General features: G+C 32.1%; 1 protein-coding gene across 1 annotated transcript in view; it reads left to right on the top strand.

Moving 5' to 3' along the window:
- Window positions 1-16412, top strand: part of LOC101887801 (neuronal acetylcholine receptor subunit alpha-7) — a 209127-nt gene extending 192715 nt beyond the window's left edge. Inside the window, exons 8-12 of the mRNA XM_059132078.1 lie at window positions 555-712; window positions 913-1029; window positions 10248-10392; window positions 13920-14063; window positions 15894-16412. Of these exons, the coding sequence (XP_058988061.1) occupies window positions 555-712; window positions 913-1029; window positions 10248-10392; window positions 13920-14063; window positions 15894-15902 (573 nt within the window). The 3' untranslated portion in view covers window positions 15903-16412. The remainder of the gene's footprint in view (window positions 1-554; window positions 713-912; window positions 1030-10247; window positions 10393-13919; window positions 14064-15893) is intronic.
- The last annotated feature ends 851 nt before the right edge of the window (window positions 16413-17263 follow it).

Here is a 17263-nt window from a genome sequence, read left to right as displayed (position 1 = left end):
TAATTTTTCCATATACAAATATTTCACTTTTATTTATAAAATTTTTTCTATGACATAAAACTTAACAGCTATATATTTTTTCTTAAACTTTTTTTAAAAAAATTTCACTTTTGTGTAACAAAAACAAATTCGAATGGAAACGCCAAATACCAAAAACTAAAAAATATTGACCCTTCTCAAAACACCTTTTGAAAACTACAACACCTCATCTTGTTTGACAACAATAACAACAACAAATAACTACAACAACAACAACAACTCTAACTTCATTCAACGGCCGATATCCACATGAATCTCCTTAAATTCTTCTCCAAACCTTCTCCCTCTCTCTCTGTCTAAATCTCTTAAAAACGAATTAAATAAATTAATTTTAAAAAATATATTTAATTAAAAAAAAAAATTAAATTCTAAACCAAAAATAAACATTAAAAAAATACCGTTACGTATATCATCACCACAACTCTACTCCACTACTATTCTGTTCTCTGGCCACTGTGACCAAAAACAAAACCAAATCAAACCAAACAAACCATCACCACCTCCACCACCACCAGATAAGAGTAATATTCCTTTATTGGTTACCTTGCATTTTGCGCATGCAAAGACCGGGACAGGTTGGCTATGAATGCCCACCGCCACCATCATCGTCGTCGACATCCTCCAACAATGGCGACAAGAAGCAACACATACAGAATGTTGAACTGAAGGAAAGGTAATTTTTGTACAAAAAAACAAACAAAAAGAACAACACAAAAATTGGTTGGATGCCCAAGGGTAACTAACACCTATCTCCACGCTCCAACCCCCCACCCCCTATATCCCCCTTAAATCTCCACCTGGAACTGTTTCCTCCTCTCCACACCCAGGGTCAATATTTCAATTGATTTCATTTCATTTGTAATTTTTGTACAGATCTTCCAAGTCGTTGTTAGCCAATGTTTTGGATATCGATGATGACTTCCGTTGCAATCATCGCTGTGCCAGTGCCACATTGCCGCATCAGCCGACCTATTATCGCACCATGTACAGGTAAGTCCAAAATTTGTTTCCAACGCAAAAAAAAGAAAAGAAGGATGGTTTATGGATGTTGAGCGTAACTTGAAGATATCGATGTTTTTTTTTTCACATTGCACACATCAACCTATTTCAAAACTAACAATTTCAATATTTATTTTTTTTTTTTTTTTTCTTCAAAAAAAAAAAATATTTTATTTTATTGATGTATTTACTAACAAGGCTAGCTGTTTTTAAATTTTATATGTGTATTGTAATTATTGCTATATTTTTTAGATTGATAACAATGATTAATACATTTTTAGATTTAAGGGGTCAATTTTAGCTGTTTCACTGATTATATAATAACAATAATAAAAAATAATCTATCAAAAACAAATTGCCATGAAAAATATGGCAATACCTAATTTTTGATATTTAAAAGGGTTAAAAACTGGTAGAAATTGAGAGATAGAATAGGCGAATGATTGGTTTAGGTTCAAAAGTCGATATCAGTAGACCTTAAATCGAAATAAAAATTCTCTTACTGTGGATTGAGAATCAAGAATCTATTTTATATTGATTGTTCAAAATCAAAGGCTATGTTGTTAACAAAAGATTAGCAAATAATGTATTTCATTATCCTGAGAAAAATTGATGACAATGGTTTTGGGAAGAAAACAGAGTTTCGAGGAGGAGTAAAAACAAGTAAAAAAGCAGTAAGTTCGGCCGCCTTTGAAACGATTTTGGAAATTTTCAGAAAAAAAATAAAATCCCTTAAAAATTATGTTAAAATTTTCAAAATACCGAATGTATCCGTTATAATTGGGTCTATACGAAGATAGCCAACTTTGGCCATAGGCCATAACAATATTCGATTAATGTGGTTAAAATCATGAAAATACCGAATATAGGGGAGTACCGTTATATCGGGGCTATACGAAGACCGGAACCTGCATAGACAATTTTATGTCACATTAAGAACTTCAAATACGAAATTTCGAACAATTTCGGTGAATAGTGTACCTAAAATCGTCAAAATTCCGAATATAGGGAGGTACTGATATATGGGAGGTTCTGATGATATATATATATATGAAAACCTGGACCTGCATAGACAATTCTCTGTCGTAGACTGTAATTTCCATTACGAACTCTAAATACAAAATTTGATACAACTCCGATAAATAATGTAGATAAAATCTTCAGAATACCAAATATTGGGAGTTACCGTTATATGGAGGCTATACGAAGACATAATAATGTCCCTACAATCGTCAAAATGTCGAATATCGGAAGGTATCGCTGTATGTGGGCTATACGATATCGTGGACATTTGTCTTCCAGGGGGTAAAGTGCTTAGGAAGAACTTCTTGTATGGATTTCAGACGATTTCATGAAAAACTGGGCTACAATGGGTTCGATCTCTACCATCTTTTTAACAGATCTTGTGTTGAAGGAAATATTGAGATGTACCAAGTCTGAATGGAATCGGATGTTAGGTTCGTGTTTTACGATCTTCATTGATATCTTACACTCACATTTATAAGAGTTATAATTTTAAGAGTTATAATTATTCTATAATTCTAGCACCGTTATTTCGATGAGGATAAATCTCAAATCTTAAAATTTTATATTGGAATCAAGTTTTAAATTATGCTTGAATTTGTATTATATTTAGGTATTAGGATAACTGTGAAATGTGAAGCGTTTAGACACGGATGTGAAGTTTGATTTGGAAATGCGAAATATATTTTGTGTATGAAAACAATCCATTGGTACTAAATTTGGTGTATAGGGTACGAAAAGTGCATGAATTCTAAATATTGGTATATAGATGGCTGTGAGTGTGTAGAATCTAGCTAAGGAAATGGATTTGGAATTCCGCAGTATAAAGTGTACGAAAAGTACAAAATGGTACTAAATTTCGGATATAGTGTAGGAAAAGAGATGGAGTTGGTATAAGAATCACAGAATTTAGACTATGATGTATTCTTAAATGGAGGGTAGTGGAATTTTAAAATTCGGTGTGATGATTTCTGTGAGTGTGTGGCTCTAGATAGCATAAACAAACAGTGCTTTAGACGAGGACCAGTATTGTCCATTTTATTATTTAATATACACTTAGTTATTAGGCATAATCATCACTGACTAACTTCAATTTTTTCAGCCTTCTCTGTAACACCGACTGCTATGTTAAAGCTTCGTTTTAAGCATATGGAAATCCTTAAGAAAGGACTGATATTCAGGTTTCTAATACTTGTGCCTACATCCATTTACATATGGAGAAAAAGGGAAAAAAACATGGGTTCTCAGATGTGAGTCTTTAGACCTAGGTTGTATAAATACAGGTTGGTCAGAAAATGAATATTTAACTATTTACTACTCCGCTATGCGCTTTTTCATTGCGTACAACACCATCAAAACGCGGTGACATACAAAATTATTTTTAAATCTTTCACTAGGGCTCGAAGATGTAATCCGATGAAGTATTTCAATATTAATCTTTATTACCTTTCGGGTTAAGATTTTAAGTTCTTAGTAAACAGCCCAAATATCGATAAATATTACTATAGAGTCTGATGTATGTATATATATTTAAGTTAAATTATAATGCAAGAAGCATATTCAAATGGTCCGTGCCGTTACGTCGGGAAGAGATTGTTTTTTTTTTTCAGACTCTCACCAACCTTAAAACTTCCTTCATTGAAAATCCAATATTTCTCTGGAAACATGACGACCCCGGATGTCTTCAGCAGCTTTGCACTTAATATGTATCTGAACTTCCAACCTCTGCGAATGAAATTTCATTAGTTCTGACATTTCCTTCCTGTTGTTTTTGGCTTTTTTTCTTCCTTCTTAAATGACACTTCTGCAAATCTTCATTTCAAACTGTCATTTAGAGCGTTTATCACTCGTTGACTTTTGACTCCTGTTGTCTACTCAATCATCATTCCCAAGCACCGAATGGCAAGCAAGAAGAAGAAGAAATCTTGTTTGTTGCTTGTTATGGCAAGTTTGATTATGAATGAACGATTTGCGACGTGTAATCACCATAACATTCATGAATCACTTAGAGCACGGTTTGCCACATGCAGCTACACGCTACGTGTCCTCTGATATATGGGGCATTGCAGGAAAGATTATCAGACTAATGTGTGTGTGTGTGTGTGTGTTTTTTTAATGGAGAGAAACACGAAAATAGAGAATTAGCTTTAGGTACAAAATTAAAGGAAGTAGGAATGGGGTGGACCGCAATTGTATCAGAAATAAAATAACCGCAAACTTATATTATTCCAAGGTATTATATAGGCTACTACGAAGACTTATTGACTGAAGCTTGGAGGCTTGGTTGTGTGCTCAATGTTTTTAAAGGAAACTTTGACTTATACTGGACTTATACCGACTCAAATTTTGACTTATATGAATGCCATTTTCCAAGAAAACGAGTACTTATACTTACATGAAAGTGAATTTATTTTGACCGAAATCCTTTTCCTGAGGATTTATACTAACTATAGTGTTGACTTATACTGACTGTAATTTTGATTTTACCGAATGTTTTTTTTTTTTGGGAAAACGTGGTCTTATAATGACCAAAATGTGAACTTATATTGACTGAAACAAGGACTTATACGATATTAAAGCAAAGAATTATACTGAATGCCTTTAAAATGGACTTATACTGACTGAAATGTTGCTTATACTGAATTCCATTTTCCTAGAAAACGGGGACTTATACTGACTTAAACGTGGACTTATAGTGATTATAACGTGCACTTATACAGACTAAAATGTTGACCTATATTGAAAAAGATTTCCAAGAAAAGAGGAACTCATTCTAACTATAGCGTAGACTTATACTGAATATGATGTGTTCTTATACTGAATATAACGTGAACTTATAATGAATATAACGTGGACTCATACCGAGTGAAACTTGGACTTACACTGAATACAACGTGGACTTATACTGAATATGACGGACCTATACTGAATATAACTTTGACTTATACTGAATATAACGTGGACTTATACTAAATATAACGTGGTTTTATACTGAATATAACTTGAACTTATACTGAATATAACGTGGACTTATACGGAATATAACGTGGACTTATACTGAATATAACTTGGACTTATACTGAATATGAAGTGGACTTATACTGAATATAACTTGGACTTATACTGAATATAACATGGACTTATACTGAATATAACGTTGACATATCCGACTATAACTAGGACTTATACTGAATATAACGTGAACTTTTACTGAATATAACGTGGACTTATACTGAATGTAACGTGGAGTTATACTGAGTGATATATGGACTTATACTGAATAAAACGTGGACTTAAACTGAGTGATATAGGGACTTATACTGAATGTAACGTGGAGTTATACTGAGTGATATATGGACTTATACTGAATAAAACGTGGACTTATACTGAGTGATATAGGGACTTATACTGAACATAACGTGGACTAAAACTGAATATAACGTGGACTTATACTGAGTGATATAGGGACTTATACTGATTATAACGAGGACTCATACTGAATATAACTTGGACTTATACTGAATATAACGTGGACTTATACTGAATATAACTTGGACTTATACAGAATATAACGTGGAGTTATACTGAATATAACGTAGACTTATACTGAATACAAAGTGGGTTTATACTGAATATAACGTGGACTTATACTGAATAAAACGTGGTCTTATAATGAATAAAAAGTGGACTTATACTGAATAAAACGTGGACTTATACTGAATATAACGTGGACTTATACTGAGTGATATATAGACTTATACTGAATATAACGTGGACTTATACTGAGTGATATATGGACTTATACTGAATATAACGTAGACTTATACTGAATAAAACGTGGACTTACACTGAATATAACGTGGGCTTATACCGACTGAAGTGTGGACTTATACTGTCCAAAAGGTTTACTTATACTGACCAAAAGGTGGATTTATACTGTCCAAAAGGTTGGTTTATACTGACCATGATGTGGACTTATACTGGCCAAAAGGTTGACTTATACTGGCCAAGATGTGGACTTATACTGGCAAAAATGTGAAGTTATCCTGACTGAAACATGGGTTAATACTGGTTGAAATATTGACGTGGACTTATGCCGAAAAGTGGGCTTATACTGACATTTTTTAAGGTAAAGTAAACTTGTGGTTTTTCCTTATCGTGAACTTATACGAATTTGTTTTTTAAGGAAAACTTGAATATAAGCTGATTAATTTTTAATGGGTTCTTATTTTTATTTATCCGACGTGACTTCTACAAAAATTAGCTTGAACCGACTTATACGTGAACTCAAACTGAATAGTTTTCAGAGATGTCTTATATTAAGAACAAATAGTTTTTAAAGTAGTCTTATGTCAAAACATATATTTAAATTGAAATAGTATTCAAAAAAGTCTTATACTAATTCGGGCTCTTATAATGAGAAAAAAATCTAAAGAAATTTCATGCCAAAACCAGGACTACTGTAAATTATTCATTTTTAGAAACTCATACTAAAACATGGGCTTTTATTGACAATTTTTCCAAAGAAGTCTTATACCAACTCGTGTACTTATATTGACTATTATGTGAAAGAACAAGTATATCCGGAATAATAACACTTATATTTTAATTTAATCCTAGTAAGTCTTATACTCAAACTTGGACTTACATTTAAATTTCTCTAAGAAACAATTTAACCTAGATATGTACTTATATACAATATTATTCCCGAAAAAAATTCTTATTCCCCGTCTTTCCCCTGAGAAAGTCTCATATTCCAAAGTGTCTTCTTTTCATTCGAAATGTCCCATATCTACGCAGCTCTGCGCTAAGCGCTCCATTACTCACCCATGCAAGTAAGTGGTTATTCTTACATGGCATTGATAACAACATTGTTGCTTCTTCGCGTGCGTTAGCACCAAACAATGTTGTCGTGATTGTGAAAACCATGAACCAAAGAACAGGTCACACACATACATTCACACCAATACCGATACCAATACAATGTCAAGTCTTTCAGGGACATCAACTAAAAGTCAGTTGGGTAGATGAACGAAAGAATATCCACACAAGACGAAGAAGAGGAATAAGATTGTATCTTTGAGTTAACAACAACTTGTGAATGTGATTGCTGTTGTTGTTGCCATTGCTGCTGCGGGCGGAAAAACCGAAAAAAAAAACCAAAAACCGAACGTTAGTAAATCAACGGATATGATATTGGTGTTATTGTCATATTGTCTTGTCGATTGATAAAAGTGATTGGTGGTGCTGTTGCCATTAAGATGTGCGTCAAAACATCAACAGCTTTGCCAAACAAACGATGGCGCCCAACCAACAGCCAAACAACAACAAGTTGAGAGGTAAAGCAATGGCAAGCATAATAGAATCATTTATTTCAGGTTAAAAGCACTGATGTGTTTTTCTCTTGTTCCATTCCATTTTCCTTTGATGTTATTGCTTTCTTTCGTTCGTTTTTCGGAGGAAAACGTCAATTTTTCCCATTGACTTGTTGAACAGTCATTGCATTTAGGGGTTGACAAATTTGAGAATATTTGTCAGATTGTTTCGCACGTGCTGAGTTTAACAAGGTATTTTTTGTGAGGGGTTGAAATATATGATATTTTAATATGAAAGTATCATGTTTTGAAAGTGAAGATTTCCATAAATAATTTAAATTTATTCAGAGATATTGTTTAAATAAATATTTTTAAGTGAATATAGCAAACAAATTGTTTAAAGTAAACAAAAAATAATCAAAAGGAAAGAAATATTTGACAAAATCCAAGTGTTTTTTAGTGAAGAATGATCGACTGACTGTTATATAGCTCTCAGATAATCCCACGTCGAATTACCGCATGGTACAGAACAAAAAATATCCAAAAATGGATTTTTATTAAACATTTAAGTATTTAGTAAGAATAATCAAAACATAAAAAATCCGTGATAATAGCTCAGAAGTTTTTGGGAAAATATTTTTTTTAAAATCTATATTGGTCATCAGGACAATATTTTTTTTTTTTTTTTTTTTTTTTTGAAAAATTCCGTCCCAGATCTTAAAAAAAATATTTCTTTTTTAATCACATTTGTCCTTAGGAAAATATTTTTCTTAACAACTCCACGGCCATTTTCCCACTTTAAGCTTAATGTTGTTTATGTATGTACGTATGTAGAAAACTCCAAGTACTCCAATCTGAAACTGTGCATTGCTACATAAAATTTTATTACAATTTAATATGAAACGTATCGTCCGATATTTAAAAAAAAAATAAAATTTTATTTAACAATGCAATAGAAAGAAATGATGATTACTTAATCTATTCCACCTTTGAAAAAAAAAAAAACAAACCCAACAAAAAAGAAATTAAACCCAATGAAGGACTAAGTAAGCCAACATGTATATGAATATATTACAGTATTGTGCAAAACAAAACTAACAAAATATCAAATGTATTTGGCAGGTGACTCCAATAGTCTGCCACTAAAACACCAGCTACAATAAAACAATGACGTCGTTGGTCCTCAACTATAAAGTAGATACCCCCACTGGTCATGTACTGTAGAGTAGATGACCCCATCGGTCATCTACTGTAGAGTAGATGACCCCACCGGTCATCTACTGTAGAGTATATGACCCCACTGGTCATCTACTGTAGAGTAGATGACCCCACTGGTCATCTACTGTAGAGTGGGTGACACCACTGGTCATCTTCTGTAGAGTAGATGACCCCACTGGTCATCTACTGTAGAGTAGATGACCCCACTGGTCATCTACTGTAGATCAGATGACCCCACTGGTTATCTACAGTAGAGCAGATTACCCCACTGGTCATCTACTGTAGAGTAGATGACTCCACTGGTCATCTACTATAGAGTAGATGACTCCACTGGTTATCTACTATACAGTAGATGCCCCCACTGGTCATCTACTATAGAGTAGATGCCCCCACTGGTCATCTACTATAGAGTAGATGCCCCCACTGGTCATCTACTATAGAGTAGATGCCCCCACTGGTCATCTACTATAGAGTAGATGACTCCACTGGACATCTACTATAGAGTAGATGACTCCACTGGACATCTACTATAGAGTAGATGACCCCACTGGTCATCTACTATAGAGTAGACGACCCCACTGGTCATCTACTATAGAGTAGACGACCCCACTGGTTATCTACTATAGAGTAGACGACCCCACTGGTTATCTACTATAGAGTAGATGATCCCACTGGACATCTACTATAGAGTGTATGACCCCACTGGACATCTGCTATAGAGTAGATGACCCCACTGGTCATCTACTATGGAGTATATGACCCCACTGGACATCTACTATAGAGTATATGACCCCACTGGACATCTACTATAGAGTAAATGACCCCACTGGTCATCTACTATAGAGTAGATTACGTCAACAGTCATCTACTCTAGAGTAGATTACGTCAACAGTCATCTACTCTAGAGTAGATTACGTCATCAGTCATCTACTCTAGAGTAGATTACGTCATCAGTCATCTACTGTAGTGAAGATGACGTCATTAGTCATCTACTGTAGTGAAGATTACTTCAATCAGATTACCCCACTGTTGATGACATCTGCTCATCTACTACTGTGACCAAAGTAGACATCTGCTATGGGGTAGTGGGTTGTCGTCGTGAGTAGATGGTCCATTAAATAACCCTATCGCTACTTTTTTTCTACCCGAAATTCCCATTTTTTGTTTCTATAGAATTTATCAATGTTTTTCTTTCAATTACTTTGTAGTTGTTTTTTTTATTTATTTATTTAATTGTGTATTTTGTTCCATGTAGTTTTGCACAACACTGTTATTTTGAAATACAAATGTATTCATACGCACGCACCTAACACGGGGCTTTAAAGCCTAAATGTATATGGATGTGTGTATGTTTGTGTGCGTGTAATATACATAAAGTATTTCCTCGTGCACAAAACAACGCACAAAAACACACATACCATGTTAATATGTGTTCTCTAATATAAGCATATACATACATCATATATGTATACATACATACATACACATGTATGCATAAATTCATACATAATTTCCTAAGCATATTATGTATGTGCATGTATGTATACACATATACACCCCAACATACATCCATTAATGTCTGAACATTATGCATGTACTCGCGTGTGTGTGTTTGCGTATGTATGTAAATGTAAATATTACTTAAACTTACAGACAAGGTGACGATGGCAGTGTTGGCCCCGTTGGTCCTGTTGGCGACACACGAATGCATGAAGCCATATCACACACCTGTCTAAGTTCATCAGCTGAATACGAATTGGCTTTAATATTGAAAGAGTTAAGATGGATAACTGATCAGGTAAGCATACATTTACCGTTACAGAGTACTGCAACAACAACAAAAAAATGCTAACTCACTGACATACATATACAACAACAAGTTAAAGTGAGAAACATTTATGAATAAAAAATGAGAACAATATCTCATTGACATTGTTCGAAGAAAAAAAAAGGAGAACAAGAAATAAGAACTTTTGTAGTTGCATATATCTTGTTACAGGGTGATTCGAATGTATGGATACAATTGAGAGTAAACTGATAATAATCTTTTAGAATTAGGATATGAAAATTTCTTGGGAGATTATAAATTGAATGGAAAAATGTATTTTGTATTGGAAAAAGGTTTAAATCCTATACCAACTTTGGAGAGAAAAATTCTCTTATAATAATTATTTTTTAAGATATATGTATTTATATATAAGATATATTATTTGTATTATTTTATAAATATTTTCTGCAAGATTTTGCTATGAAATATTAATAACCCACGATTATACATCAAAAATAATATGTTTCGCTGGACATAAATACAATTATTTAAAATTCTGAAAAATATTTTTTTTTCATATTCTATTCATAAAGCAGTAAGAAAAAGTCAAAAGTCAGGCGGGGCCGACTATATGATATCCTACACCACTGTGCAAATTTAGTAGAGCTCCCGTAACAAAATAATTTATTTGAAGTAAATTTTACCACTTATCAACATTTCGCCTGCCCTAAATGTTTATGGGGGTATAATTTTTAATTTGGTTTGAGAGGGATCTATTAATTGGCAGGTATATCCAATTCTGAAACAATTTTTACTAAATTTGACGAAGACATTTTTATGTTTTATACCAAATAATATTGCTACAGAGTGCATGATATCACTTCGAGAAGGACTTTATTAAAAACTATATATATCGGAGCCGAGTTCCACCAAATGGAAATTCATTCCATTGGGGCGATATCAACCATTATTTGCACAATAAACCTTAAATCGGATTAAAAATATTTATGGGAACTATTTCCAAATCTTAGCCGATATCGATAAATTTTGGTAAATGTATATCAGAGCTCTATAATATATCTGATATCATACATCATTGTTGTCGAATGCATATTACGAATGTGAGGGACTTATAGATCAAATCGGATGATCGGATATACTGGAGCTAAAGCTATATCTGAACCGATTTTCACCATATTTGGTATAATTGCTTCTAGACTGAATCCGGTCGGATATACCAAAATTCAGGTCATTAGGTCACGAAATTTGCTATACTTGCTTCTAAATTAAATTCGGTCGGATGTGCCAAAATTCAGGTCATTAGGACTGATATTGGCCATCTGGTAAACAATAATCCCGAAATTTTTTAAAGATGTATATGGGGGCTATATACAAATCTGAACCGATCTTGATACAATTCGTCATAGGTATTTCCGGGCTGTATCAGATATCTGATACCAAACATCATTCTTGTGGGGTGCATATTACGAATGTGGGAGACTTAAAGACCAAATCGAATGAGACATATATACGGGAGCTAAAGCTATATCTGAACCGATTTTCACCAAATTTGGTATACTTGCTTCTAAATTAAATTCGGTCGGATTTTCCAAAATTCAGGTCATTAGGACTGATATGGGCCATCTGGTGCACAATTATCCCGAAATCGGTTGAAGATATATATGGGAGCTATATCTAAATCTGAACCGATCTTAATGCATTTCTACATAGGTATTTCTGGGATGTATCTGAGATCTGGTACCAAGTATAATTCTTGTGGGGTGCATATTACGAATATGAGGGACTTTGGGAACACCAAATCGGGATGTACCAAAATGCAGGTGATTTGGACTGATGTTGGCCATTTGGTGTACAATTAATCCAAATCGGTTGAAGATATATATGGAAGCTACATCCAAATCTAAACACCAAATCGGTTTAAACATATTTATGGGAGCTATAACTATATCTGAACCGTCTTTCTCCATATTTGATGTATATGCCTCTAGACTTAATTCGGTGGGATGTACCAAAATTCAGATCATTAGGACTGATATTGACCACTTGGGGTACAATTAATCCAAATCGGTTGAAAATATATATGGGAGCTATATCCAAATCTGAATCGATCCTCAGCAATTTTAATAGGGTTCGTCCTTGGGCCAAACAAATGTTGGTTGGAAAATTTCATCTCTATTGGATAGTAAATTCAACCTGCGTTTTGTTCACAAGAATACATGGACAGACGCACGGACGGACAGACGTCCGACGTCTCTTTCAAAAAGTGATTCTATGAAGATCCTCAAAAGTAACTATCTCGCTTCCCTCTCCATGTTAGGGTGTAGGGTATAAAAATATGACAAAAATATAAACTAAATTACATTTATATTTTTGACACATTTTTTTATAAATGGAAAAGTTAATAATAAAGAAAAAAATGTTTTAGAATTTAAGTCCAGCAAAACATCCTATACATTTTCTGAAGAATATTGCTAAGTTCTATTTGCTTCAGGAACATTTTGACAACATTCATAATCATATTTCTGAAGACCCTCGCATATCGGGCTTACATTTATTTAACAAAATATTTGATAATAAAAAGTAATTGTTTTAATTGTATTAATTTTGTTTTTAATTAAAAAACTTGTATATACTATTTTGTTTACAATATTTATAAAAAGATTTTAAATATTCGAATTTAAAAAAAAAGTATTTACTTGAAAAATAACGTTATGAGCCAGGGATTTTTAATTATTAATTTTTTTAATTAAATAATTGTTTATTGCTCATATTTTAAGTATTTAACATAACAGAAATATTTCAAACTAAACTATAAGGAATACAGGTAAATGTTCTAAATATTAATATATTTTTAAAGTGTTCTTAAATATTTAAATTCAAAGTTTTTCACATTTATAAATTTTTTGTCAATTTTATATTTATATGACTTTCTCTATCAAAACATAAATTTAAGTATTAACTAATTACTAACAACTGCAAAAAAATATTGTTCTCTTTCGATGTTTCTATTTTCCAAGCAAGCAGGAACACAGAACACGCGGGAAAAGCACAAAGTTCCCGACGTTCTGTTTGAACAATGATTAACCAAATTGCCACATCAAAATACCAATCGCCGTGTTCATCACCGCTTTTGCGTGATGGAAGCCGTCAAAAGTAGAAAATAATAAAAAAAAATAAAATTATAATTTCTATTAGGGAACAAAAGATACGGCAAATTTCGCTTTTTTCAATTTCCAATCAACAAATTTAAAAAAAAAAAACTACAAATTGGAAAATTGATGAATACAAATGGTTAAGAAATTGTGGTTAATAATTTTTAAAACGTACATAAAAATTAGACAGTTATTTAGTTTTGATTTCGGTTTATCTTAATTTTTAAGAAAAAAAATCAATTTTCAAAAAGAAACGAGGCGTCCGAATAAATTGTGTATCCTTACATTTGGGTCATCGTGTAAAATTGTTTATATTTTTTTGGTACAAAAATATTATTTTTATTTTGTTAATTGTTGATTTCTTTTGTGTAATATATTTTAAAGTTGAAAAAAGAAGATGAAACCGGTGATGTAACCAGAGATTGGAAATTTGCTGCCATGGTAGTGGATCGTTTGTGCCTTATTGTGTTTACGTTATTTACCATAATAGCCACATTGGCTGTATTGTTTTCAGCACCCCATTTTATTGTAAGTTCTTCTATGAAATCTCAATATTTAAAAATAAATGTATTTAATTGAAATATTTTTAAATAATAGATTACTGAAAGAGTTCCAAAAACAGGTCAAACCTGAATAGCAATTTTATTTCATTAACAAAAAAGTTTATAGTATTTATAGGTATTATTCTTTTATTGGTCCTTGAAAAATATTTTATAAAAAATCCACGTTTGTACCACTGTTGGTCCTTGAAAAATATTTTATGAAAAATCCACGTTTGTACCACTGTTGGTCCTTTTAAAATATTCTTTAAAAAATCCACGTTTGTACCACTGTTGGTCCTTGAAAAATATTTTATAAAAAATCCACGTTTGTACCACTGTTGTTCCTTGAAAAATATTTTATAAAAAATCCACGTTTGTACCACTGTTGGTCCTTGAAAAATATTTTATAAAAAATCCACGTTTGTACCACTGTTGGTCCTTGAAAAATATTTTATAAAAAATCCACGTTTGTGCCTCTGTGGGTTCTTAAAAAATATCCTTTAAAAAATCCACGTTTGTACCACTGTTGGTCCTTGAAAAATATTTTATAAAAAATCCACCACTGTTGGTCCTTGAAAAATATTTTATAAAAAATCTACGTTTGTACCACTGTTGGTCCTTGAAAAATATTTTATAAAAAATACACCACTGTTGGTCCTTGAAAAATATTTTATAAAAAATCCACGTTTGTACCACTGTTGGTCCTTGAAAAATATTTTATAAAAAATACACCACTGTTGGTCCTTGAAAAATATTTTATAAAAAATCCAGCACTGTTGGTCCTTGAAAAATATTTTATAAAAAATCCACGTTTGTACCACTGTCGGTCCTTGAAAAATATTTTATAAAAAAATCCACGTTTGTACCACTGTCGGCCCGTGAAAAATATTTTATAAAAAATCCACGTTTGTTCCACTGTCGGCCTGTGAAAAATATTTTATAAAAAATCCACGTTTGTACCACTGTCGGTCCTTGAAAAATATTTTATAAAAAATCCACGTTTGTACCACTGTCGGTCCTTGAAAAATATTTTATAAAAAATCCACGTTTGTACCACTGTCGGTCCTTGAAAAATATTTTATAAAAAATCCACGTTTGTACCACTGTCGGTCCTTGAAAAATATTTTATAAAAAATCCACGTTTGTACCACTGTTGGTCGTTGAAAAATATTTTATAAAAAATCCACTTTCTTACCACTGTTGGTCGTTGAAAAATATTCTTTAAAAAATCCACGTTTGTGCCACTGTTGGTCCTTGAAAAATATTCTTTAAAAAATCCAAGTTTATTGGGGACATGGTCCTTGAAAAATATTCTTTAAAAAATCCACGTTTATTGGGGACATGGTCCTTGAAAAATATTCTTTAAAAAATCCACGTTTGTGCCTCGGTTCTTCCTTGAAAAATATTGTTTGAAAAATCCACGTTTATTGGTTCTCTTAGTCCTTGAAAAATATTGTTTAAAAAATCCACGTTTATTAGTCTGTTAGTCCTTGAAAAATATTGTTTAAAAAATCCACGTTTATTGGTCTGTTAATCCTTGAAAAATATTGTTTAAAAAATCCATGTTTATTGGTCTGTTGGTCCTTAAAAAATATTGTTTAAAAAATCCACGTTTGTGACTCTATTGGTCCTTGAAAAATATTTTTTAAAAAATCCAAGTCTGTGCCTCGGTCCTTGATTAGTGGTCCTTGTCTAGTGGTTCGATTCGTTTTGGGAACTCTTTCGGTATAATTTTTTTATGAAATTTATACTAATTCTATTTTTGTCTATTTCCTTCTTCTCTTCCACCCCCACAAAAAACTCTTTCTCTTTGCAGTTCCCATAACTTTGCTGTTATGCTGCGTTTGTATGCTACAAGAAAAACAACAACAATAAGTTTGCTATATTTCGACAAAAACAACTGCAACAAAGCCCTTGCTTACGCCTATTGCTGTCGTTGTAGTAAGACAACTACTGCTGCTACTGCTTCAATGCTAAGCCATAGCTTACGGCGATAAATAATGCGCTCTCCACCCCCCCGCCACAAGTCATCATCAACGACAAGAATTTTAAGGACAACCTCTTTTTTTGCAATTATTTTGGAATTGGAGTTTTTTGAAAATTTTGCATACAATTCATTTAAGCACATGTGCCTGGTCAACGAAGATAAACAAATTATAGGACGACAACAAGAACAACAACAACAACAACATCAAGAATATAATTAATAATAATAACCATAAACAACAATAACTCGTAAAAATTAAAATGTCAGAAAATAATAGACAAACGATGGATAACAAATAAAAAATATAACAACTACAACAATGCAATAATTAAATTAACTTTTAATTTAAAAAAATGAAAAACGATCAAGAAATGTTAAAAAAAAATTAAAATCTAACAAATGCTCTGCAATGCAAAACAAATAGTAAGCTTTTTTATCATTTTTTGTTAAGCAAAAAAATATAAAAAATTGTAAAATTATGTTTCCCATTTTTAATTTCCCCTTAAGATCATTGAGAATTGTTTGGTAAATTGAATCAGAAGAAGAAGTAGAAAAAAATTATTAGAAAAAAAATAAGAAGAAGACGACATGAAGTTTGTTGCTGTGATAGGATCAATTTAAATAAATGAAAACAAAAAACAAACAAGGTGAACTAAAGAATCAAATTAAAGTAACAAGAAAACATAAGGATTAATAACAAAAAAGGAAAACCAACAACAACAAGTGTACAAAACAGATAAACAAACAAACTGAAACTATCGGTCACTCTCTCTTTCTCTATCAATGTATCTCTCTATCTATAACTGAATAATTGAATCTGAAAACTGACTTGCAACCGTATTTCTTCTAAAACTCGAAATTCTGGAATGAAATTCTTACATGTAAATAACAACGGGGCATGGTGGTTTTGTGGAACTTTAAGATATATCAATTTTCTAATAATTCAGAATTCAAGTTTTATATTTGAGTTTTTATTTTTTTTTTTTTTAGAAGAGTGATAAAAAAAAGATTTAAGATTTAATAATTTAAATTGACAAAAAAATGTTTTCACTATTGTTTTTGAAAATTTCGATGCTCGGAGGAGTGAAAAAAGGCGATAGTCTTCAAAAATTGAGCATGAGAACAAATCAGTCTTCCGTTGGAATGTAAATTATTTTGACAGTTAAATAAATTAGATCAAATCCTCCAACATACATTGA

This window comes from Musca domestica, unplaced genomic scaffold, assembly GCF_030504385.1.
Source record: "Musca domestica strain aabys unplaced genomic scaffold, Musca_domestica.polishedcontigs.V.1.1 95, whole genome shotgun sequence".
Taxonomy (NCBI): domain Eukaryota; kingdom Metazoa; phylum Arthropoda; class Insecta; order Diptera; family Muscidae; genus Musca; species Musca domestica.
This window is presented reverse-complemented; position numbering and strand designations above follow the sequence as displayed.